The 26,535-nt window shown below is 41.1% G+C and overlaps 1 protein-coding gene across 1 annotated transcript in view; it reads right to left on the bottom strand.

Annotated features, from left to right (window-relative positions):
• The window catches only part of LOC139915323 (A-type voltage-gated potassium channel KCND3-like), a 64,466-nt gene that overhangs the window by 4,347 nt on the left and 33,584 nt on the right, over positions 1-26,535 (bottom strand). The window contains exons 2-3 of the mRNA XM_071903915.2: positions 8,845-9,007; positions 2,159-2,260 (exon numbers count right to left, since the gene is read on the bottom strand). Coding sequence (XP_071760016.2) covers positions 2,159-2,260; positions 8,845-9,007 — 265 coding nt within the window. The remainder of the gene's footprint in view (positions 1-2,158; positions 2,261-8,844; positions 9,008-26,535) is intronic.

The raw sequence follows: 26,535 nt of genomic DNA, 5'->3' as shown, positions 1-26,535 counted from the left end.
GTGGTCTCCAGGTAATCACGATTGCCAAATAACATGAAAACTGAAAACATATTAATTCTCCTCTCTATTATTCTCTACCGCACAGTAGCCCTCCACAGATTTGGATGGGAGGCGGTCGGACCCAAGGACTCTCATTCAGATTCCAGGCACATGAGCAAAACCCGATGATGTGGACAAGAGAACACTGCGCCTTCTGATGTGTCAATGTTTCGATTTCTTTTGAAGGTCCGCCATCTGGGAGAGGTCCTCACAAAGAAGTTATGTACTTGGGGATTGAGACTCGTGTCTTTTGATGTAAGGGGGCTCATTCACTAGTCCATCTGAAATGTGACTCTGATGGTTCAGTGCGGAGTAAAGCCTCACTGTCGAGCACATTGTGTAGCCATTGTGGAAGTCTTTTCTTCTCTTCATTTTTCAATAAAAGGCTTGCTCAACTACTGCTGGAGAATTTCTGGCTCTTTTTCAGTCACAATGTTAAAGTAATGGTCTGGAAACAGGCTGCTTCAGGGACACAAGCCTTGAGTTACAATGCGCCTATTTTGCTCTGCTGTGTAACACCCAGGAAAGGATTGTCTACAGTACTAATGCAGGATCAATGTAAGGTAGATGCAGGATGAGGGGCTTGATGAAGGATAGTAATGATGAATGAATGATGGCTAATACTGAACACACACACACACACTGCATCTGCCATGGTGCCAATACACTGGCCTAAAATGAAAAGTTTATTCTTGAGGGCAGATCTGAGGAAATCTTGTCATCACTCTAATGAGTGGAAAGGAAGTAAACAAGCACCCAAACGATAAGCATTTAAGGTTCTTTTAAGCAAGTCTAATATGAGTGAAAGAATTATCAATAAATGACCTTCTGATCTAAGCAGAAAATCAATGAAAAAAGAAAAAAGCCTTCAGGGGAATCTCAAAAAGACCAACACAGAACTTCTAATCTAACTGTAGACTCATTCTCTGATACATAACCCCCCCCCCAAGCCCACGCAGTAGTACTGACTGACAGACAGCAGTGACACCACTGTAATTTGATGTGCCAGGACTCTGGCAGCCTCATCGCAGACGCTGACAGGGACGGGGTCGCTCAGCACTCACAGATGGCATTTATATGATAATTCTAACCACTCCCAGACACCCATGAGCTTTCACACTGGACTCGATTAGATCCAAATGGGTTTTAGTAACCGTCTGCAAGGAAGGGAGTGTGTCACTGAAAGCAGAGTGATGGACTGGATGGCAAAGATACAGGCAATTTGTTCATGCATTACAAGACATATATTTCCATGGTGCTGAGAAAAAAAAAAAGGAGCGAAGGGGATGATGGTTAGGTGGACGCGTGCTATAAAAAGTAAGATATCTGTAGATGCTGGAAAGTGGACACAAAGAGAAGAGCATGTAATTCGTGGTATGGTGACAAAAGACAAGAATATATAACACAACTGCTGTCTATAACCATGGAGGGGAGAAAAGTGGCAAATATTGTCTCCTGGAGGAGATAGGAGTCTGGGTGAGTGCTGGGATTTGAGTGAATCCTTTGCAACATGCCTTCCAGTTTCTCGGTGTTTGATTGTGTAGTTTCTGAGGTTGGAGCCACTTGCTGCTGCAGAACCTTTTAATGTAGCCGCCATCTAATTATCACCGAGAGCAACACAAGCAAAAGTAAAAACTAACTCTGTCGTCTGAGCTTGCCAGTTTCACAGACATGGATTAAAATCAAGTCTCAGACTGGAAGACAACAAAGAAAAGTATTCCATGTGATTACAGCGATCTAAGCTGACAGTGCAGTCATGGAGGATTATTGGCATAATTCCTCTGTTATCACCCTTGCCCTGTATGACAATGAGAATGTAATAACTTTTCCTGCTCCTTTATAGCCTCTAGATGACTTTTGAGTTGTCCTTCAGCTAATTGTAGCAGTAACTGTTTGTCACTTTGTTGTGTGTGCGTTGACGTGAAGTCGCTGCTTCCAAGCTATTGAGTTCCACTGAACTGAAATAATTGGCAGAAGGATCTTTGACAGGGAACAATAGGATTAATCACTCACACCAAATCTAGTATATAACATATAATATATCCGTGGTAATCAACCCTTTGCTGCAGGTGGTTCTCAGTGCCGCTCGGCTGTTGAGAGGGTCGGAGGTCTTTCTCACCGTCAGCTCCAGCAGTTCGTTGAGCAGTCCGTTGCGTTTGCTCTGGAGGAAGGCGTTGGAGCTGCCCGTCTTGGCTATTCTTATCCTGGCCAGTCTGGCTTTCTGGGCGTGGGAAGAAGAAGAGGTCAAAGCGTCAGACAGGGGAGAGTAGAGGGAAAGAGCAGCGAGGGTGGGGGAGGAGGTGGGCAGGAGGGAGGAGGTGATGACTAATGCCTTATTTAATGGTGAGAATGTGCCAACTCATCACATCAGCTTTCTCTGTAGTAATCGTCACGGCTGCTGCTGCTTTTGGGACCCCTGCAATTTTAGATTTTTCTAAGGCTTTGTGTCTCTTTGAAGCTGCATTTTCTGCTGGAAGTTGCAGGAGTCCTCTGACTGAAGCATTTCAAGTGGATTCAGAAGATTCAGAGAATAAACCATCAGGTAGACCAATTAGAGAATGAGAGCTACATGGAGACTAGGCAAAATGTGAAAGCAACGTGAAGCCAAGTCCACTAACAAACTACTGATGGAGTCTGTCAGCAATTGAGACGGCTGCACAGCACTAATGGATGGTTTACAGCATTAGTGCTGATTCTGCCCATGAAAGGCTGAGGATTTTACAACAATGCACCTGTCAACTGAATATAAAATGAGTTCCATTTCTAAGCCTGCATGCCAACATTTATCAACGTATTCTCCTCTCGCCATTAACAGGTTGGGTGAAAAATCAGCCTGGAGTTTAACTTTCACAGTTACATCCTCCTCTCTGTTTACAATGAGGTGTAGCATTCATCTAAAACATATAGGTGGGATAATTGGAAAGAAAGAGAGCGAGACAGAGAGAGCGAGCCAGACAGACAGAGAGAAATTGTATTAGGAATTTCTTGAACTCAAGAGGATATTAGAATGACTATATAGGATCGCCTCAAGTGCTTTTCGGCGTGTAAGGTGAGACACTTCTTTAACCTTGTCCTGCTGCGCTCTCTCTCAGTATAAATACATTTCAGAAACAGGAGACAGACAGAGCAATAACTGCTTCCAGAGATGAATCGAAAGTAATGGAATTAATTTTGATGCTTCAGAAATTGTCCTTCAGACAGATACCTGTAAAGGTGTGAAGGATGTTGGAGGGCCAAGATGCAATAATAATGACTGTGTGTGTATGTGCACGGTATGTGAAAGTGAGAGGAAGAGGAGAAGGAAAGAAGAGAGGAAAGTAAGAACCAGAGAGAGTTTGCGTGCCTGTGTGTGTGTGTGTGTCTGTGTGTGTGTGTGTGTGTGTGTGTGTGCGTGCGTGCAACCCTCGACTACTTCCCTCTACATATCAGCAGTTAAGGAGTGAATGCAATTGAAACTGAGAGGCCTGTCTCGAACTGCCTGCCTCTCCTCAGACATACCTTATTGATCAAAGGCCCTGCTTGACGGGGGAAAGCTAAAATATGAAAGAATAAGTAGCGCTGCTGCTAAGTGTAAGAAGGCTGTGATGGGCTGCTGATGATGAGCATCTCATCCTTTCTGATGGTCCATTTACTTTAGCCCAAAACCTTCAGAGCCCATCGAGCGTAGAGACTTTATTCACTTTCTACTTCTGCAGTTCCAATCTGTTAAAACCGAACTGCTATTTCATTTTAAAACTGAACTGCGCTGACTGCAGGATGTGATATTTCACCAATGTTCAACTGCACTTGGACGCAGATATGGAAGAAAAAACCTTGTTCTTGTTGTTTGCCAATATATCAGGCTGATCATGTCCTTTTTCTAAAAATCAGCCACTCAGTGTCGTCAACCTTCAATATGATGGATATGATGCAGTTTGTTTGATTACATATTTATTGTATACAGTAATTAATCAATAATACACTGGGAAGCCCTTGACCTGAATTGATGATAATCTGAATTGATTACATTTTGATTGGATTCCACACAACTACGCATGAATATGTTATGAATATTATTATTATTATTACTATTTTATTATTATGCTGTGTTTCAGTGGGGAGCTTTAGTGTCCCATAGTCTAAATGCTGTTTTATAGTCTTTTCCACCCTTCCAAGAATGAAATTTGAGGGAAATACTGAATACTTGTCATTTTTTCTGTCATTTTTTTTGGCATAAAAATTGTCAAATTTAAGGATACTGAATATCAGCACCAAATATCAGCTTTTGGCAGTTTTAATCCCAAAAAATCAGTATTGGTACTGGCCTTCAAAAGCCTGTATCGGTTCACAAAACTCATCTCTAAGATCAAATGCCGACCAAAGGCTCATAAATATTTGTGGTCTGGAGTGCTTCTTTGTGGTAAATTAAATTTGAGTTATATCTCAGTTTTACAAGTTTTGTGACAGTCAGCGGAGTTCTAATGGGCCTCCACAACACTCTGCAGCCAAAGCCCCGGTAATGACAGTATTCTGTGATTTTTTATGTTTTTGTCGTCTGTGGTCTTGGTTGACCGAGCAGATCAAGTCCGTGTGCTCCAACATTACCACCCGCAGTCAGACGGACTGCTAGACTGCAGCAGTCCGGGGAAAGGCAACAAAGTTCACCTCTTAAGACAAGTGAGCCTTTCCTACTTCCTTTCACCTCATCACCTTCATTTCTGTTGCTCTCTCTCTCCCTCTCCCTCTCTCTCTCTCTCTGTCAAACCTCCCCCTCCGCTCTCTCTATCTCTTTCCATCCTGTTCTCTCTCTCTCTCTTTCTCTCACGCTCTCTCCTCTTTCTTTTCCTTTCCATCTTGTCCTACTTCCCTTTCTCTTCCCTGTCTCTCTCCCTTCGTCTCCTTTAGCCCTCACGTCTCCGGTCCTTTTTTTTTTCTTTTTCCTCGACAACCTGCCATCTCTCTCTGTGTGGCTCCACTTGACTTTGCTGTCCCATTACCACTGTGACCTCAGTCCATTTACCGCCTCAACATCGCTCACCACCAATGCGCTGGCAAACAAACTGCACCGCTGATTTGTACAGACTTAAAAAAAGAAACCTGTCTTCTCCCAGGGAGTTTATTTTTATTTTTTTCACGCATCATCAGGGAATTAGACACATTAGTAACAGGGGTTGTCTCTCTGCCTAGTTCTGCCCTCTGTGGGTGACTGAACATGAAGAGGTGACACAGAGCCACGCTGAACTGTATTAGTACACTCAGTTATGCACACGCACACACACACGCACACACACACACACACACACACACATACAGGAAACAGACAGACATGGATATAGATATAGACAGACACACAGACAGAGACAGACTCGCAGTTACAGTCACTCCTTTACACAAACACGCACGCACGCACGCACGCACGCACGCACGCACGCACGCACGCACGCACGCACGCACGCACGCACGCACGCACGCACACACACACACACACAAACACACACACAGTGTAATCTGACAGAGACTTCCTTTATTTTGTAATCACTCCCTAGGATAGTTAGCAACTATGTGAGCAGTTAGTACAGAAAGACCGACTATCACATCCAATTTAGGTTTTGTACTTTCTATTTTCTGACTGTGAAGCTGCAAATTAGTACACTCAGTCAAGCACACGCACGCGCACACACACTCACACACACACACACACACATGAGTAGAATCTGACAGAGACTGTGGCTATTAACATTTCCTTTATTTTCTAATCATTCCCTAGGATAGTTAGCGACTACGTGATATAGAAGATGTAGACGATATAAACCGACTATCACATCCAGTTTAGGTTTTGTACTTTCTATTTTCTGACTGTGAGGCTGCGATGGATTCATGAGGGGACGTTTTTGTACAGTAGAATCCCCAGATGACTACATAATTGTAACGGGAGCCTGGAGCAGCCCACTATTAGAGAAGAATGAAGACAGATGAGACGCAGAGAGAAAGGGAAGGCCAGGAGAGAGCGGGTGATAGAGGGAGGGAGAGAGGAGCAAGGGATGAACAGGGTTAATTTGAAATTGATATATGAAATTGAGATATTCTCTTTTTCCCCTCTTTTTCCTCTTTCTCCTCACTCTCTCTCTTACTCATACTTGCATTATTGGAAAAAAAATGAAGAGCCCATATCTCTTATGGTCATAGTAGGGCATTTCCTTGCATGAGTGACTGAAAATTGCTAGCAGATACAGATGTTTTGACAACCTTTCCTTTTACAGTCACCAAGTACTAGGTATTTACTAGGTAAATACATGGTAAGAATGAAAAAAATACTAAGTAATTACAGCTGTAACTAAGTAGATAAATGCTTAGAAATCATAAAAACATCTCTCGTATTGCTCATCAGTTCAAGTAAACACTTTGCAGTTTTCACAGGTTTGGGATGGTAAAAGACTGAGTTTTGTATAAAATCTCAAATAAGGCAGGCTCCCAAAGGTTCTGATAAAGGTTTAACACTGAAATGTCAATCAGTTTTCACTAGCAATGCAAGAGCACAGTGTGTGGGAGTTTATTTGAAATCTTGTGCAAGGCTTTGACCTCATTGTCTCCTATTGGCACCTGCAGAAAAAGAGAGATTAGGTGTTCCAAGGACTTGTCTCACGATAGAGTTTAACAGCATAAATTCCAAGAAAATTGGGCTACACCTTGTTAGAAACACTGTCTCTATTACTCATCAATTCAAGGACAAATCCTTGTAGATACTGAACTTTTACTAAACACTAAACAAACAGGATATCGGCCAGGTAATGAAAACACTGAATACTTCAAATTTTGGGGGCATAAAATAGTCAAATTAAAGATACTGAATATCTGCATAAAATATTGGCTATTGGCAGCTTTGAAACAAAAATATCCGTATCGGCCTTCAAAAACCTGAAGGTTCTGAAGGTTACTTTCTCAAGACTTAACTTTTCTTGAATAGTAATTGTTCATGGCTCTACCCACTTGGAGACAGTTCATTAAACTTGTGGCAATTATATCAGTATAATTGCAGACCTGTATGAATGCACCCAATTGTTTAAGAACATTTACCAAGAAACTAGAAAAAAAATATGTGGTTCGTCGTTGTTTGTGTGAGGTCATTTAATATGCAGAAACATTTTCATACCTGGAAAATACCTTGTACTTAGAGTGACTGTGAAAGAAAGGGTTACCAATGTTTTGTATGAGAATGAGAATAGGTAACACAGATCAATGGTTCCTTGAGATTTATAAGATTCATATGACAGACCAGGACTGCAGTGAGTGTAATTAGCTAAATGATAAATGATGCTATACGTAGACTATGGCGTCTAATATTGAACCTAATACTAACATGCAACTGTGTAGAATCTTCCCTAAGTACAGTTTGTCATATTCAAATGAACTGAGATAATGGCTATCAGCACTGTGTTCTATCACTGCTATCAGCTGTTTCTATTGCCAATTATTTTCCCTCCCTGCTCACTTCGATGGTAAGATTACCAGCAGGGGTGTAGTGAGGGTAAACACACACAAACTCACTTTGACTTCCTTTATATTTTCTGAAACAGTGTTTATCCACCTTTTCAAGGTGATAGAAATCAACATGCTGAAATGGTAATCATTGTTAGCTACAATGAAAATAGGGTCTTTCCAAGAAGTACATAAACAAATAATGTGATATTTTATCGATCCAGGTAGGGAAATTTTCTTTTTGCTTGCATTCTCCCTCTAGCTGAGACCAGGATCAACTACAGTACAGTGGCCCAGTGCACCTGGAGCTGGTGGGGATTCAGTGCCTTGCTCAAGGACACCCATCCATTATTTTCCACTACATCACTACGTACCAGTCGAAATGATTTTGACAAGCTCCACATTGGACCACATGAAAGCATATGGAAGTCCTCTGCATCGCATTTGTAATGGTAAAAGTTTAACATTTCACTAAAGCTGATTCAAAGCAATATATTACAGTAATGAGAAAGACCTTCACTTGGGATCTTCCTATTGCTATGGATTCAATCCAGACTTGTCCTTTTTCTATTAGCTATCAGCAGCTGCTCTCTGACTTAATAGCGCTTTTATCTAGCCCCTGAGAAAGGTCAAGCCCACTGAGTGAGTGTAGTAAGTGGCCAGCCAATGTTTGGAACTTGGATCTGAAGTGTGTGTGTGTGTGTGTGTGTGTGTGTGTGCACGTGTTGAAGGATGTGGTGTAATGTAAGTTTGAAGGGCAACAATTTGCTGTGTCTCTGCGTATGTGCATGTCTCTGTGTGTATGTTGTTTGTGTGTGTGTGTGTGTGTGTGTGTGTGTGTGTGATGGTGTTGAAGGATATGGGATGATGTAGGTTGCAGGGCAGTGATTTGCAATGCAGGAGTACAATTCCTAATAGGGGTCGATCCTTTTCACCTTCGCCGTTTTTAAAGTTTCTAAAACGTGCCCTTTGTACTTCTCATAAAAAAGGAACTGATTTGTTATGAAGTCCTTTTAACCTGCCATCATTACTGGTTTGAAATAAAAAAAGGACTTCCAAGGAATTTCTAGGCTTTACCCTAAGTACCCACCCAGCATTTTTGCTTCAACACTTCAACCTCCCATTTATTCTCATTAAAATAATGATACCTAATAGTCCTATGGTGGTGGCTTTGTGCTGGCCATTTGGGTCTGTCGTCAGTGCAAATGGTCAGGTAATATGTGTACACACACACATACACACAGACAGACATATACATACCAATACAAACACACATACTTACGCAGACACACACATAGCCCTCCACCCCCTGTTGGAGGCGACAGGATGGTTAAAGGTGTTCACCTGTACCTTCTGAGCCCGGCGTTTGTCTGCTCTCTGGTTCTGGTGATAGATGCGGCTAAAGTTGGAGACAATGACGGGGACAGGCAGGGCAATCACCAGCACCCCACTCAAGGAACAGATGGAGCCAAAGATCTTCCCCGCAATCGTCTTTGGCACCATGTCCCCGTAACTATAGAGAGAGAGGGGAAGAGGGTTAGGAGAGAGAAGATGAAAGTGGAAAAGGAGGAGGTTTGAGTGAGGTAGATGGAGGGAGAGAGAGAGAGAGAGAGAGAGAGAGAAAGAGAGAGAGAGAGAAAGAGAGGAAGAGGGTTAGGAGAGAGAAGATGAAAGTGGAAAAGGAGGAGGTTTGAGTGAAGTAGAATGAGGGAGAGAGAGAGAGAGAGAAAGAGAGAGAGAGAGAGAGAGGAAGAGGGTTAGGAGAGAGAAGATGAAAGTGGAAAAGGAGGAGGTTTGAGTGAGGTAGGAGGGAGAGAGAGAGAGAGAGAGAGAGGCAGATGGAGGGAATTAAAGAAAGGAAGAAATAAAAAGAAAAGAAAGACAGAAAAGCAAGAAAGAAAGAAAGAAAGAAAGAAAGAGAAACAGAGGGAGGGAGGCAGATGAGAAGAGCCAAACAGATTAGACTGGCCTATTGAACGCCAAATCCACTGTTCCATACAGCCACCAAGAGGTGAATTATCTCTGCGGGTTACAAAAGTATTCTGACATATTCTCCGCCGCCGTTCGGAACAAGGACTAAACCCCTGTCAGCCTTTTCTCTCTCTCCCTTTCTGACGGCCCTTTCTTTGATTCTAGCTTAACAATCGCTTGTTGCTCCCTGCCTTCTATGGGCTTCCGAAAACTCGATTACACTCGATGGACAGAGGCAGAGAGATAGGACTGCCGCTATCTGTGCTGCTCAGACCGGGCAGAACAAAGCCATGCCAGCGGGCTCGCAGTGCCAGGAAGAAGCCAGGTTCGGCTCCCCGGCGAAACCTGGGGGCCACGGTGGCGCAGAGCGGAACAAATTCATTTAAAAACAGAGACTTCTGCTACGAGCTCGTAACTGGCCAAGACAAGACACTGGAATCATCTCATGGAGAGGTTGTTGACATATACTTTCCTCTGTGTGATAGCAATAGAGAAGCAATGGGAAACAGTGTTAGTTGGTGCATGATTGGTACAATGACAATGATCAGGGCCAGATTAACCAACCACAGGGCCCCTGGGCACACACGTCCTCCCCCCGGTATACACACACACACATCTTAACTCAAGATACTAGCCTGTTCACAAACAATACAAGAGTAAACCTTTTATGGGTAATCTGAAACAAATTTTTAGCTATTACAAACTGCCATTCCTTCATTCTAGACCGTGATAACATTTGTCCAACCCCAAGGCAAGCCTTAAGGGCATTTTATACTTTAATGAAAATAGTGTCTCTGCATGTAAAATGACTGCTATTTGACGCATATTTAGGGTTGAAACGGGTCTCTGCGTAGGTGTTGCGTACCTGCCCAAGAATCTCAACTTTGCGTCAAGTCGCGCGCTCTGATTGGTTGATCATAGGGGTGATCATGACGGCATCCAACTCTTCAAGCTCCATCTGCTCCGACACACCCTTGCCTCCAGCTGCATTGCTATAATGTTTGTTTTTACTGGTGATTGTCGTCACGTCTGCTTCCTTCTCTTCTAGGTTTCGTTTTGGTGCGATATGATTTTTTTAAAACACCCTGTGTACCTGATTTCAACAACATGCTACGCACACATCAACGCAGAAGAATAAAAACTTAAATGTAAGTGCTGCCACATTGTTTACATTTGCGCTTTACATTACGTTTGACTATCAAAAGCGCTTAAGAGAATAATACCATCATGGTAGCTAAACAGAGACACGTGTGTGTGTGAGAGAAACAGAGAGAGAAATAGAGAGGGGGAGAAAGAAAAGTGTGAAAAAGACTTTGAGAAAAAGCACCTTTCAACAGGAAGAGAGGGAGAGCATATTCTGCATAATGGGACTGGTCTTCTAACCCAACAGACCCATTTCTTCAAGTTTCACTAGCGCACTCAACACGCGTCAGAAGACCCTCTCTGCTCCCTCAGTCTCTCTCTCTCTCTCCGACATTGTTTGGCTTCTTTGGCTCCTCTGAGTTTCCTCTCCACTGATTCTCGACGCAGCGAGGCTCTTGACAGGTGAGCCCCATGCCCTGTTGACCACTGTGCCTCTTGAGGGACGCTCACTGCCCAGGCGTGGGTGGGTGCTGGCATTCCACTTTCCTGACTGGCGTTGTTTAGCCAAAGCTCCCACTCTGCATTGAAAAGCACGATAATCGCTAGATTTACCTACCTCCTGCTTACTACCCACAGACAGAAGAGCTGCGGGATTATTGCAAGCCCAGCCTTCTGCTCTGCCTGAACAAATGTGCGTGAGAGGGAAGAAAGTGATGTTTGCTAAAATCCTCTTCCTCCCTTTATGAAAATGACTTCTCCATTTTTTTTTTCCTTAAAAGAAGAGAGTTACAGTAAATGCAGACTAAAATCAGGGTCTATTAATCAAACAAATGAGCTCGCCCTCTGAACAGAAGAGTATAAATTGTCCTGCTGTTTCATTTAGGAAACGATCAGACAAAAGATTGACTTACACTAACCGAGCACAATGAAATAATCCAGTCAACGTTAAGTGAATTTTAATACTTGGGAAACTACAAAGTATGGTGGAAAGCTGATCAGCAGTCTCTACAAAGAACTATTAGCTATCAATCTTTGGTAAAAGCGGGACACATTCTCTCCTTATACTTCAATTCAAACTCAGACACCTTTTCTTTATTCTCTGTACAACTTTTTTTCATTTGGTTTCAAACACATTGCAGGGATGCTGAGTTCTACTTCAGTGAGTTGCACAAAGCACAAAGCACGAGGCAGAAAGTCGAGAATATGAGGGATCATTAACAAGCTATGGAGATTTGACCACAGGGCTTGTTGTTATTGTTGCTGTGTCCTGCTCCTGGATGCCAGACAATCAGACAAATGATTTCACAGTTCACTCTGCTCTCTTGTCTGTCAGCCGATGAGGGATGACACTCTCCTGGCTGTGTCTCTGATTGCTTTGGCAGTTACAATGAGTCAAACATTATTACAACTGCGATGCGGGGGAACAGTCAAAACTTTACTGTAATCGGTGAATCAGTTACATCAGTAAATTCACATCAGGATGTCTTACGTAAAGGAAACAGATGCTAAAATATCACTATTATGATGAGTTCCATGTAGAGACACCAAGAGGTCCACCTCCCTCTTTCATGGTTGTGCCATCCCTCTGTATTGGTGAGCCCTTCGTCCTCACTGATCACCTGCTATTATAAGAGCTGTGGTAACAGTTGACCAACCACTCTTTCTCATCGTAAAATACCTGATCAAACTCAGGATGTGTCCATCTGATCAAAGGATCTAGTAACACTTCTGAGACTCTGCAATATCACCCCGAAACAGCGAGGAAGATTTGGCTCTTTGACCCCCAACACAACACAGACATGGCAGTCGCTTCTCTGACCCTCACACACCTTCTCCTTCTCCTCTTAAAGACCTTTTATTGATCAATAATTTGATTAAGTCGACATTCTGATGATCAGAAATTATTCCTCTATGTCTTCAACCCTTCAACATGCGTTACATAGCTTCATGTGCAACAACATTTGATGTGCACTGCGTCATTGTGTATTGTACATACTGAAACAATCACTGATACAGAAATATGATTTGTCTTTGAATGCGATATGCCATGTTTGGCCATGTTTAGACACAAAGTTTTATGTGCGTAATAGAATCATTCTTAGATTTGAGCCAAGGAAATCTGAGGAGTGTGACAGCCAATCTGCATAGCTTCCGCGTCCCTCTCAGATAGCTAGAGAGCAGCCACTCTGTCCCTCAGGAGGGGATCCCAGCAGGCTGCCAGTCAACCAGGAGGCTAACAGCCATCAAGAGCAGATGCAGTTGGAGTCTGCAGAAGTCAAACAGAATGCAAGCAAGATAGACTCGGAAAGGTCAAGCGACTTCCTGACAGACAACTCATCTCCTTCTCCTCCTCTCCTTCACAAAAGGAAAATAATGAACCGAAACCAAGAAATGCCATGAACAGACGCCACTCGGGCCTCCGTGGCCTTCATGGCCTCCAGAACGCTACTAGCACTACTCCTAAGAACTGTATCCATTCACTCACCAATGGCACAGACATTAGCTTATAGATTACCAATATTTAAATCTTGTAAACTGGTTTTGTTCATGCCTTTCACTTTCATTTCTAGTTTTCTTTTATCCTTTATGTCTGTGTCATAGGCTGTAAATGTGTAGAGTAGATATGTGTGTTTACCAATAAACATCTAAAGGAATATAGGAATATATAATAAAGGAATCTGACTCATATGTGTCGCATTTATGGAACGCTTAACCACTGATAAAATAATTGACTCCCTTCAGATTAATTAAATGTGCTATTTTGACGTGAGCCTTGATCACAAATTGGCCCCTTAGCAAAGTCTGGTTCTGTATCACTAAGCCCTAAAATACAGCGACGCCCCAAAATTGATGATGATTATGCCTTATCACAAATATAATATTAGAAGCACATTTAATTAAATCCTCCCCTTTGCTACACTTAAAAATACTGAACTGCATTCTTCTCTGTAAATGGAATTTGTGAACAGGAGACAAGCAGGAGAGAAACCAGTGTGAAGAACTATTGAACCGACATAGTTATGGGGATGACGATGTGTCCGAGCCCTGGTCGCCAGACACCTAATTATACAGTTTCACACCGCTGTCTGTCTGTCAGCTGATGACCGGAGGAATCTGCACAGCCCCTGTTTCCCTGAGTTGTCTAAAGCCCGATAGAACTGGAACCACCAAAAACGTAAACATGAGTCACCTGTACGAATGGATTTCCTCGGCTCTCTCATTTCTATGTCTTTAAATATTGATTTTGCTCTTGTTTCCCCTCTGAAGTAAGTGCATGCTGCCTACAATGATTTTGCCCAGCCAGCTTGTCAAAGACATCTGCGACACCAATACCTCTTTTACTTGGGTTGAAATTGCAGAAGCCGGAGCTCTACAGTACGTCATGAGGCATTTAGCTAATCCCATGAGTGTGCTTTGCTTACATGGATATATAAAATTGAATCAGTTCCACACAGCGGTGGAGTACACAGGGAGTTGGGAAAATAATGAAAAACAGCTGCAAGGCAAGCCTCCAAGTGTGAAATGTCAGTAGTTAGGAACCTCCTCTCATCCAGATAATTATAATTCACCGGGGAGTCAACCAGTCATTGACAATGGGAAACAGCAAAATAAATATTTGTCTGTGCATAATGCGAGCTCATTCTGACAAACATTGCAGGTCAAGCAGGTGCTTGTTTCCCAAATAAGCAAATATGGGACGAGGACTACAGCTATTAACCTCACAATTTAAGGTTTATGATTTTTTTTTTCAAACCAATATACTGATAAATGCTTGCACGACAATAAATAGTCCAGTAAGCATATATTAAGTATATAATATATTGTTCAGGGAATGCCTGAAAGAGTAGTTAAAAGATGCAACAAGGAACAAAACACAGCAGTGGGGCTATTTCTCTGGTAAATGGTCTTCTAGAGGCATTCATTACTCTGCTTTTTCTATCTGCCACAGTTTAAGACAGACCTAGGCGGGTGGAAAAATCAATTGTGAGGAAATTTATTCAGTCTTGTGCTTTATCCCTTCCAATTTCTTGCTTGTTTTCCTCTTCATTAAAAGAACCTCTGCAGTCGCTTCCACAACACGTTTGCAATCCTTTTAAAGAGGCCTGCCCTTGATTGTACTCTGATGGGCATCAAATAAAACAGATTGGATTGGACGTGGTACATCAAAAAAGCACTATGAAACCAAAGCAATCAATTTGGCTCAATGATTTCAGCTTATGGGGGGTAGAATGGAATGGTTAAGAGTCAAACTCAGACAAACTTTGTTACAGCTATGATGTAAAACATTTTAAACTTCACTGTTATCACAAGAGCAGTTAAAGGGAAATACTGGTCTTTTTATCATATGGGCCCAATGCTATTCTTGCTAGGTGTTAAGAGATAAAGCTGTTATTTGTGTTTTTTTGTCATTATTTTGGAAGATTTGTGGTAGCCATTTTGTGACGACTGATCACTTGACCCAGGGTATTTGGAAACAGCCTGAAAACTCATGAAATGACCACAGTTATTGGAAAAGTCTTCCAAAGTTGTTACATTGTACCTCAAAGAGTATCCAGCATTTAAAAAGAGGGACTAAACTCTTCATTAGGGATTGCTCCATAGAAAAAGGTGGCACCGCTGAGTTAGCCTGACATTTTCACTAAATCATTTTTGGGGGATTTTGAGGGATTTGTCATACATTTTCAGATATAGCAGAAGCCTACGGAAGTCATGAATCAACACAAAATGGCTACAAAATGTTTCAATAGCTTGAAAAAAATGAAAAGGAAGACCGTGTGAGGTGTTAACTCCTATCACAACCCAAATCTTCAGAATGTCCTAAAGAGCATCAGATTCTCTGCGAAATCCAGAAACATGTGATGAGGTTTTGTAGGCATATCTTCAAAATAATTCAAGCTTCTTCCAAACAATTAGATTGTGTCCCTGAACTTAAAAGTCCTATCTACAGTGAGTTTATATAGTTAAGTTATACTGTGATTACCATTATTAAATGATTATTAATGATGTTTACCCAATATACTCCATGGAAGGCAGGCAATGCCTTGAAGGAACATGCGATCTAATTCAACTCTAGTTCACTTTTCACCAACTTCTGCTCATTACACATTCTAAATAGAAAGATAAAGCCTTCTGGTTTCCATCTGGTGTCATTTATTTGAAGCTAACAAACAACATGATGGATTTTTGCTTTAAGTCACCGAGGACTCTACCACTTTATGGACTTTTTTTTTCGGGGGGCTGATGATGAATAAAGTAGAGCCAGCTAAATAAGGTCTGGCAACACCATTATCAGCAAGGGATATCCAGATTAAAACATGATTGGTGTATCTGAGTTTCGAGCTGTAATATGTACAAGTGATCCCAAAAAGTCTAAATTCTGTGAACATTTACTCACAATCAACAAGGAAAGGACAATAACAACAAGGTCAGGTGAATAATGTGCCTTGCTATCCATATGACACATGCACTTGTAAAGTTTAGGTATTGAGAATAGCTATTTGGGAAGCAATGCATGTTCGATTAAAATCCTTAAAGGATTAGCTATAAGAAATTCACATAAATTTCCCGAACAGTTGTTAAGCTGTAGAATCCTGACTGCTGAGACATTGTAAAGGACGCTAATCTGTTTCTGTGTAGTCTTCTTGCTTTTTGTCACAGACATACAGTTGTTGTGTGACACTGCAGGCTAATACCAGATCTCCTTCCATGATATTTACATAATCTGCCTTAAATCATGCCTGGAGCCTGAAAAACAGAGAGGATAGTATGTTGCTGGTATTAGAATCAAGGTGGAATAATGCCAATGTAGGTACCAGTGCAAAGTCTGGAGAACGCCAATTTACAAACAAACAAAAAACGGTTAAATGCCATTTTTGACCATTTTAAATGCACTGTGAAAAATTATGAAAACACGTTAATCATAGGCAATAATTTGCATTAGAATTAAATAAATCCAATTGATGCTTTATGGTGATTTATCTGTTTATTATTCCAAATGTTGACGTTGTTGTGTGTCTCATTTGGAAGGACGCTTCCTTTTACCTTATTACCCAACTAGGAACCTCAGGTGACAGGAAATAAAATTGAGACAGCTTGAGACACACACATACACACGCACACACACACACACACACACACACACACACACACACACACACACACACACACACACACACGCAAACACAATGGTTACCATAAAGTTTGATGTACCCTTACTGGCTTTTGAATGTTTTGCATAATTCATTTTCAATTTTATATTTGTTCTAGAATATAGTGTTATCGATATTGATACTCACACGTAAGGACCCTTTATTAAAAATTTTAAATTCAAAATTCTTGTACATTTTGTTTTGGCAATATTGTCTCAATGTTTAACAGAACGGCAATAAAGTCTGTGAAAAATAGCATGTTGAACTTACTTAAAATACTGATGCAAATTGCTGCCTTGTTTCTTTTTTTTGTCATTATTTTTTTTTAGCATAATTTCTTCCAGTTCCCTCTCCCTGCAGCTAAAGGAGCCTTCACAGGTCAAACACCTCCCTGAAGCAACGCTAGGATCTTGTTTGTTGCTCTCGTTCACACTTCAAGATACATTTACGACCCTCTCTTTTACCCTCACCAGTGCAGTGCCAACACAGAAACCAATCTGGCCTACTAAACAAACCTTGAGAAAGTGAACATGAACAATAACTGAAAAACTACCCAGGGGGACTGCAGAGTACACAACCTTCTGTTCATCTTCTGCCTCTCGCCTCCAACCACAATCTCACCTCTCCGTTCTCAACCTGAAGGACAGGAGGAGAGGAGTGATAACAAGGGAAAGAGAGAGAGAGAGGGGGAGAGGGTGGGGTGGTGGGGGGTTGAACAGACTAACAAAAGAAAAATAACGAACCTGATATCTGTTATTACACACATAGGCGTGTGAGGGATACGGGATATTAGAGTTTGCGTGACCTGCTGCCACTGGAAGGGAAGCATCATCCATCATGACCTGTGTGAACTCCAAACATGGGTCTGTGTGTTGGTCCATGGCTGCTCTGCCACATCAGTGTGGGTCAGCATCAAGGGCAACTAACCTGCACAATCATAGGCACCAACTTATGAAAATGATTGTGCATGGGTACTAATTTGAACGAACACACATAAAACTGCATATAGCTTGTATTCTCCCCAACTAAAATGCTAAATTACTGTCATGATAAGGGGGCTTTTTATTTCTTTTTTTTTCCATCACAGAAAAATAAGGGCCCACATGTCCTGTCAGTCTTTGCACTGATCCTGATTTTCGGATCACAAAGTGAGGTGGTCTGATTTTTTGAGGCAAAAAAACCCCAAAAATCAGCCTGTGTGAGTATGGCTTTGGTTTGTTGTCTTGTACTGTATTGCCTATGCCAGAAGTTAAAGTCATGCATCATAGTGGAATGTGATTGGTTTATTTTATGGCGTTTGGGACCACAACCAATCTCATCCCAGTTCAAAACAGATATGAGGCTACTCAACAAAAATCCTGTTTACATGACTGAATTATTTATTTTGATTATCAGAAGAGAATTGTGGAAATAGATTTACATACAGTTTAATGTTTGATAAAAAGTACTTGTTTCCTGTCCTGCCACTTTCAAATTTAACCAAAACAATTACAGCCATGATTGTGCTCACATCACATTGTTCGTCGCAGCCATATGCCCATCTCTATTGCAATTACAAAATGTAATGCTTCAGGCTCTACTATTGGGAAGCCCAATGCGTCTCCAGGATGTCACCGTCCGTCTACTGTATTCCCGATGATTTGCACTGTAGAAACTTGGAAGCTGTGTGGAATAGCAACACAGTTTGGTGTGCACAAAAATGACACAAAGGCTTGTACCCCTTTTTCAAGAGATTTAATCAAGGTATTGGAAGAGGTGTGCATAATTGCGCAGCGCTTTGAAAATGCGCACCTATATATCCCTCAAATTAGAGGCTGCAGATGGAACGCACATAAATGTCCTGCCACCTTCAGATGGGTATTGGGATTTCATCAACCGAAATACATCCTACAAGCTGATGTGGATGACAGATATTGGATAGAATAACCCCCTAATCAAGCCCAGTACAGACTACAATTAAGTTTTAACTTCACATAACATGGTGAGCTGGATACATGCGCAAACTGGCCACAGTTCAAGAAATGCAACTATGATGTACACGTCCTAACTGGTGTTTATTAATGTGATTATGATCAGAGTACTACACATATCTTACTGCAATTATGCTTACTTTGACTATGAGCATAATGGCAATAATAGGGTAGTGCTGTTTACGTCCTGCCTTACTCACATTATTGCCTTAATTGCATTATAATCACATTATTGGTGTGCATGTAAACATAGCCATGTCTTTTTTTTTGGCTAAGCATAGGTAGATATTTTCATTGTTGTATACATATACATATATACAGTATATACAGTATATCTATATATTGGAGGCAGGGCGGATATTGGGGGTGATCTAGCTCAAGCTGGCGCCCAGCTAACCAATACGTTTATTCAAAAGCTTGAATAAATGAGGTTAAACTGAGGGTCACTGCTGACAAAAAGATAATGCATGAGAGACCAACAGTCACATAATAGTTGAATAAACAGTAAATTAGGCCATAATGAAGTTCATACATTGTTCTTAATCTTTATTTCTCCAGGGAAGGTTTCCTGAGCATGCATGGTGTTTTTCAGCAACTCCCTGCTTAATATTCATACAATTATACACATTGTCACCTGGGAGCTGCCCAGTACAGCCACTCTCTTCTTCTTCTTCTGCTGGCCACAGCGCAGCTCCACTGGACCGTTTGGAGGTGAAGTGGCTGGCTAAGAGGCACCTTCACGGTAGTTTTTGAAGGAGGGGAGAGTGTTACTCAATCACTTTCCCCATCGACATTTTCCCAGCTGGTCTGGGGATTTAAATTTGTAACTATTTTGGTCACAAACCCGCTTCTCTAACCTCACCTGACCTGCAGTTACGTGAGCTGACCGGCAAACACAGATGATATTCATGCATGTTCAGGTGTGCCAACTCATCTTGACTAACGGTCTGTGAACTTGAATAGACTATTTAGATCAGCAATGTAGTTCAAAGAAATTTTCCAGATAGGCCCAGCAGTGTCTGTTAATCTTGTGATCACCAGGCTACTTTCAAAACTTTAAATCAGTATAAAGCCGCATGTATTTTTAATTCCCCTCCAGCCTCCGGGTTATCACTCCGAATCATTGCTCATTGTTCTTTGCCTCTGTTTCATTTGTCAAGGCTGCATCAGCTCCTTTACGGAGTTTCTCCACATGCTGTCACACTGGCTTCATTGACAATTTCAGCTACACAATCATCAGGAGTAATGGGGCATGGTGTCCTGTGGATGTGATGGAAATTTATATTTGACTTTTTTTGTTTTACTCTGCCGCAGAGATGTAGCACACTCTGCAGCTCAGAGAAGTGCTGGGGCAGCAGAACATTCAGGAACAATTGTGTATCAGTGCTGAGCAAGGCAACAGGATTACTATTGGCTTTTTTCATTGTGATAAAAAGACTATACTGAACTACAGTAAGTGTGCTAAATCTTGCATTTAAATGGGTGCAGACAATAACAGGATATTGCCAGAGTCACTACTGCAATATATGATGTACGTTCAATGGCCTTTTGTTCTAAATCACATTCTTCCTCAGAGGACACGGCAAACTGAGGATTTACAGTATTGCATGTCTGCCGTGAATGGCAGATGGATTTATCAGGCCTGAATTATTAATATTTCTGCAAGGCTGGGATGTTTAAATATGATGAAATACTGGGTAAAAACCTACCAAATGTTTGCAAAGACTCAGTAATTGTTTTCATCTGAAATTGATGTATTTGAGTAGAAACATTTAAAATGCTTTCTGTACAAAATGTATGTTCACCTTCCTTGATAAATGAGATCCATTTGTTAGTGGCCCCCTGCTGCTATATGTGTCACTCCATTCAAAGACACGTTGCGGCATCCACCTCATTAGGATTACCCAGGCTATTTAGCTTAATGGCTGGGGACTTGATAGCCTATATAGGCATCTGTATCTGTAAGAGCCTGAGTATTATTGGTGTTAAGTCCGAACTTTGAGAGCTTGAGAGTCAACATTACTGTGTCATTGTATAACTTCTTTATGTGTCGTTCATTATCTTCTAAGCTCAAATCATTTGCTCTTCAAAAAATAAATACATCTTAAAAAGAAATGAATGTTAGCTTCCAATGACCATTCCTGCATAATGTATATATACACAGGCAACCTTTCTATATGTACATTTCCCTACAGCCAAGGAACATATTCCCAATGCCAATTCATTATTGACTCTTACCTCCTTACTGACATTCACTGCGAACTTGCCAATAAGAGACCGGTGTGATGTCTTGTGGGTCTAATGTTGGACAACAGGAACCATAATTGCACACAATGATTTAACCCACAACCAATTAGTTTCTCATCTCTGCTTGAGCTCTGCTTCTTCCCCTGGCCTTAATCTCCGTCGCGGGTGTATCCATTGGAGGGAGCTACCTCTAGATCGATGGCATTTGAATTTCCCCAACCATGATGTGATGGTATGCTAAACAATTAGCGGTGAATCTGGGGGACTTGCCTCCCATGTCGTGTCGGGAGCAAGGAAATTAAAATGTGGCAATTAATAAGCAGGAAGGGCTGTCCTGTCATCCCTTCCCTAATGGCCCAATCTGGTAATTCCATGATTGATCTAGTTCTGTCTACCTCCGCTGCCAGCGCAATAACACACTCTGAGCCCACATACTGTAGAAAGGCTGGATTGAACTGACATTGGATCAGAAAACAGTTGGATATGGTACGCAGGCACCTCTCCCTCAGACTGGATAATCACGGTATAATCAGCAGCATAGCCACACCTCTCTGCCACCAGCGAGCTTTTAATACATTTTTTTAAACCCTTATTAAACCAGACAGGTTGACCAAGAACACATTCTTACGAATAATTGCAGGGGGAGGGAGGGCTACAAACATTGACACACTGAAGCTTACATCTGCCCATTAACTATCAGAGTCTTGAACTGGTGGCCACTGATCTGCTCCAGGAGAGCAGTTAGGGGCTCAGTTCCTTGCTTAAAGCCACTTCAGTGATACTGCTTGAGAGATTTTCTGAGGCAGTTTGGGATTCAAACCGACAACCTTCAAGTTACAAGGCTGCTTGTCTAACCTTCAGGCTATTCATGTTCAAGTTCAAGTTTGTTTATTTATATAGCCCTTCATCACAAGCATGTCGCAAAGGACTGTAAAGAAAATGAGCCCAGCTAAATCTAACTGATCAACAATCAAAGAAAACAGAATTATATAGGACAAATATCAGGAAGAGCACGACACACAAAAACAGATTATAGCAAGACATAACAGGCTATTGTTGCCCCCTAAGATGATGATGATTTCCTAAAATCATGGAATAAAACTTTCATTCACTTAATTGAATTTTGAATGACTTTGAATGATTTTGAATAATTTCATTTTCCAAAAAATAATATTTTTGTACAACTACCTAAGGGGGCAAAATTACCTCTTATGTATTTTCTTTGAGAATACAAGGAAACTTTCACCTCCTGTCATTTTTTCAAGCCAGAAGCCAGAATTTACTGTCGACAACTCTTGAAAAGTCAACAGTATCACAACCGTTGAAGACTACTCTACACATCGGACACGGGAGTTTTCCAAACAATTATACCTCAGAAAATGATATCATACTGATGAGGACAGATGTTAGTATTTACTCATTCATTTCTATTGTTTGAAGAAGTCTTCTGTTTAGTGCAAGACTGATAGGTTACCTATCTATCCATCTTAATATGGTGGATGTTTTCATTGAGTTTGTCTCTCAATATCAATCACTCAATCGATCAGTCAATCAACTGATCAACTGACCACTTGCCTCCCACTCCCACCACACAAATTATTAAAAAGTAAAAAAAAAAAAAATGTAAACATAACAAGGCAACAGTAAACATGTCACCCTCCACAAATGATGCAGACACCCCTCGTGTCAATCAGTAACATGATGCATCATCCCTCCAAGTTTCATCAAAATTGGTATAGCAGTTATATGGCCTTTCAAAGATTGAAATTTTGACCTTTAATTATAGTGCCCCAATTAGGCCTATCAGTGTAATTTGCAAGGATAGCTTGGATGTGTGTAGCAAGTTTTGTGTCAATCGGACTTAAAGGTGTAGTTCAGGCCTTTCAGAGTTAGAAATTCTGACCTTTAATTATGGTGCCTCCATCAGGTCAGTCACTGTCATTTTTTAAACAGCAGAACACAGTGTCAAAATGCATCATCAGTCCAAGTTTCATCAAAATTGGATTAATGGTGTCTAAGATATCACATTTGAGCTTAAAAGTTTGACCTTTAATTATAGCGCACTGATTAAGCCAATCAGTGTAATTTTTTAAACGCCAGAACACAGTACAGAAATGCATCATTCCCCCAATTTTGTCAAAATTGGACCAATAATGTAGCAGTTATGGCCTTTCAAAGTTAAGAATTTTGCCCTTTAATTGTAGCGCCTCCATCAGGCCAATCAGTGTAATTTTTTATGCTATAACAGTTTCATCAAAATCGGACCAGTGGTGTCTGAAATGTCACATTTGAGATGAAAATTTTGACCTTTAATTCTAGCACCCTTATTAGGCTAACCACCGCAATCTTTTAAACGCTGAAATACAGGTGTCACCTGAGTCACCTGTCACATTATGTCACTTGACGGACAGACAGAGACACAGCCCAATCCATAATGAAATTCAGTAATTCAGTAATATTGTCCACCTTCAAAAACACATGATTCTGAACATAATTGAGGAAGTTATAGGACTGGGCTATGGTACACCAAACCTAAGGAGTACATTTAAATAAAGTTATGACATTCCTGTTTTGTTAAATAGCATACAACTGAAAGTATGATGGGAATTAAAGAGATACAAACAAGATTGTGAGCTGATTAAAACCCACAGTGCTGCCAGACTAAGGTGTGCTGAACCGCCAAGCTGTAGTAATGGAAAGTAGCTTTACAGAAGATTGAATGTCTGGTTTAGTTAGTATAAAGAGTATTCAGGTTGGTTTACAGAGTGAAGGCTTACTGCAGAGATTTAAATCAGTATTACTATTATAATTGATATAATAATAACAATAATAAGATGTTAGATGAATGTTGACATACTAAGTATTGACTAATAATCTGTTTTTCATGTAAAAGTTATTGGACCAAATAGCCGAGAAAAAAATAAAAATAAAAATAGGATTTCCCGCAATAACAAGAAACCCTAATAAAATAATAATAATAATAATAATAATAATAATAATAACAAAATAAGGTCACATCTGTTCTTACCCCCAAAGGGAATTTTCATTCAATAAACTAGTAACAATGAATTACATTATGACATATATTGTTTTTGTCACACTTGACCTCTTTGGCTGGCTGAGGAGATTTCTAATAGAGAAAAGCCCAGCCACACCTGCTCTGTTCATTTGCACTTCTACTGCACAATCACACCTTCACTAACCAGGCGCCCATATGCCTACCCTCCCTTACTGCATATCTCTCCTTATGTCCAACCTCCATCCAGCTGTCTCTCCATTTGGCTCCATGACAGAGAGTGAGATGAGAACAGAAATGAAAAGCTTTCTTTGGGATCCCATGCTGGCCCTTTTAAAAAAGCCTCCTAAGTAGGTTACAGGAGAAAGTAGGCTGCCAGAAAGGCTCAGGAGACCCAAGGAGCTACTGTTGTATCACTCGAGAGGGGTGGCATTCCACTTCAGGAGTCCACATGAAGAGAGGAAGGGGAAGGAGAGATATGATATACGTGATGCAGCAGGTAGACCGTAATTGGCCTCAAATGTATCCTCGGTCACAGGTTTCTATCACAGCAGGGTGACGGCAAATGCACAGTCTCAGATGAGCTATTTCTATATACTGCGGTCAAACTAATGAAACACCAAGTAGTAGCAGAGTAGCAGAGTTTGACATGGAGGGTGAAACCAAGATGCAAAAGATATAAACACTACTAGAGAAATCAGAATTCATAATTCTTACTGTTGATGTGGGTTTGCCAGTCAAGAGACGACAGAGCCGAATTGTTAACGATCCCCACAGCTGTCACCCGGTCCTGTGTGTTCGACATGGTGCAGCTGTGTCTTGCACAGCTGGCCTGGTTTCCCTGATTCAAATCGGATAATATCTTGCAAATATCATTGTCTTCCCCTTCAAACCACTGAGTGACCTGCCCAGTTGACAGGGCCATTGCCATCCTGGAAGACACTGTGGCGGACTCTATAGGCATTATTCACCATAATCTGTGGTTTGGGTATGTTTAACACACGCAGTTATATTGTGTGCTTCTCATGGTTAAGGAGACATGGTCCCTTTAAGAAAGTCTGGTTTTCTGAGTCTGACGTCAGCTCGACGTAATGTTGTGTTTTTGAGCGCGAAGTAAATTGTCTTGCTCTGTGGGTTAAAAATAAATGACACACGAGTTGGTGTAGTCAACGAGAGAAGTTGTCCGTCTCAACTTTCCTGCCACTTCTACAACACCACTCCATCAAGAGAGAAAAGTATCATGTAATGAAGGCAATCACCAAGACACACAGTATTAATGGTGACTAGACTTTTGCCTAGCCTTCTTATGGACAATTGATTATCAAATCCAAGAATGCCAAGTCGATACTTTTGTAAAAAGTATCGAGTTCTTACCAAGTTGTCTTGGGGAGAACGATCTTCTCATGAAAGTGAACAGAGACGCTTCCTAACAGTTTGAGATGGACTGTGTGCTTCACGTTGTGCGCGTGATTAATTAAGACACACAGCTGTTAATTTTCCCGCCTGTTAACCAGCTCTGTACTGTAGACTACAGCGCTGCTCGGACGTGATGCCCCGTTGTCGCAATGAATCTTGGGGCTTTCAATTCAGTCACCATCCGATGCATCCTCGATATTCTGAGGTTGGCGAGGAAACTTCCTAGCTGTCCTCTGTCCTGTCATTCTTTTGTTTTGGAATCATGTTTCGGCGGTATATATTACATAAAACGTGTCATGGAGGACACAAGAACGCATATTGATAATCAGCCTTGGACTAATCTCATGCCAGGAAATGTAACAAACGAGTGATGAACCACCAAAAGCCTTCGCTATGGTGACATTTATTTTGCTGTTGTTTATTTAGACTACACTTTAAACAGAAGTGTTGGCCAATACGGTAAATTTAAGAGAAAAGCCTTTCCCAATGTAGTCCTAGATCCAGTCATTCAGATAAGCCATAAGAGTTAACAGCCTAGACTTATCAACAGGATTGTTTAGGACACCTCTATGTCACTGCACGAGGGGCCCAAACAAAATTCAGCAAAACGGCGAAGAGGTGTTGTAATTAGATATCTTAATTAAAGTCTTGAGACAGAGATGTAATCTTGTTAAATAACAATGTAAGTTCAGTTGGTTCTATTTTATTGAGGACAAATCTAATGAGAGAACAGAACAACATGGGGAAATCAAAGCAGCATAGTTGAGCAGCACTAACAAGCACAATGGTGGATTACTGAAAACAAAGGGAATCATTCCATTACTGCAATTTGCTAAAAACAAAACACAATAAACAAAAGACAGAGGTAACACAAAACTGCTGAGCTTCAGGGACTGCAGATTAAATTTAGCCTCCTCAATTAATTATGCCACATGTATAGGAATGATAATTGATGCTCACAGTCCATGTTAAATAAGACAATAACAAAATGAAGTAACTTTGCAGCACAAGAACACACAGCGAGGGCTGCAATATGCGCTCAAAATAAGAGAAATTAATAAAGGCAACATACCACAACATCTTGCCACTGAAGCATTCAGGCTACAAAGTTCTGCTCCAAAGATTTTTAAAATATTTTTAAGTGGCCTTTGAGTCCTCTAATGCAGTTAGGAAGGTTTACCCTCTCATT

Source organism: Centroberyx gerrardi, chromosome 5 (assembly GCF_048128805.1).
Source record: "Centroberyx gerrardi isolate f3 chromosome 5, fCenGer3.hap1.cur.20231027, whole genome shotgun sequence".
Classification (NCBI taxonomy): Eukaryota; Metazoa; Chordata; class Actinopteri; order Beryciformes; family Berycidae; genus Centroberyx; species Centroberyx gerrardi.
Note: the sequence above shows the minus strand (reverse complement) of the source record. Positions and strands in the feature narration are given on the sequence as shown.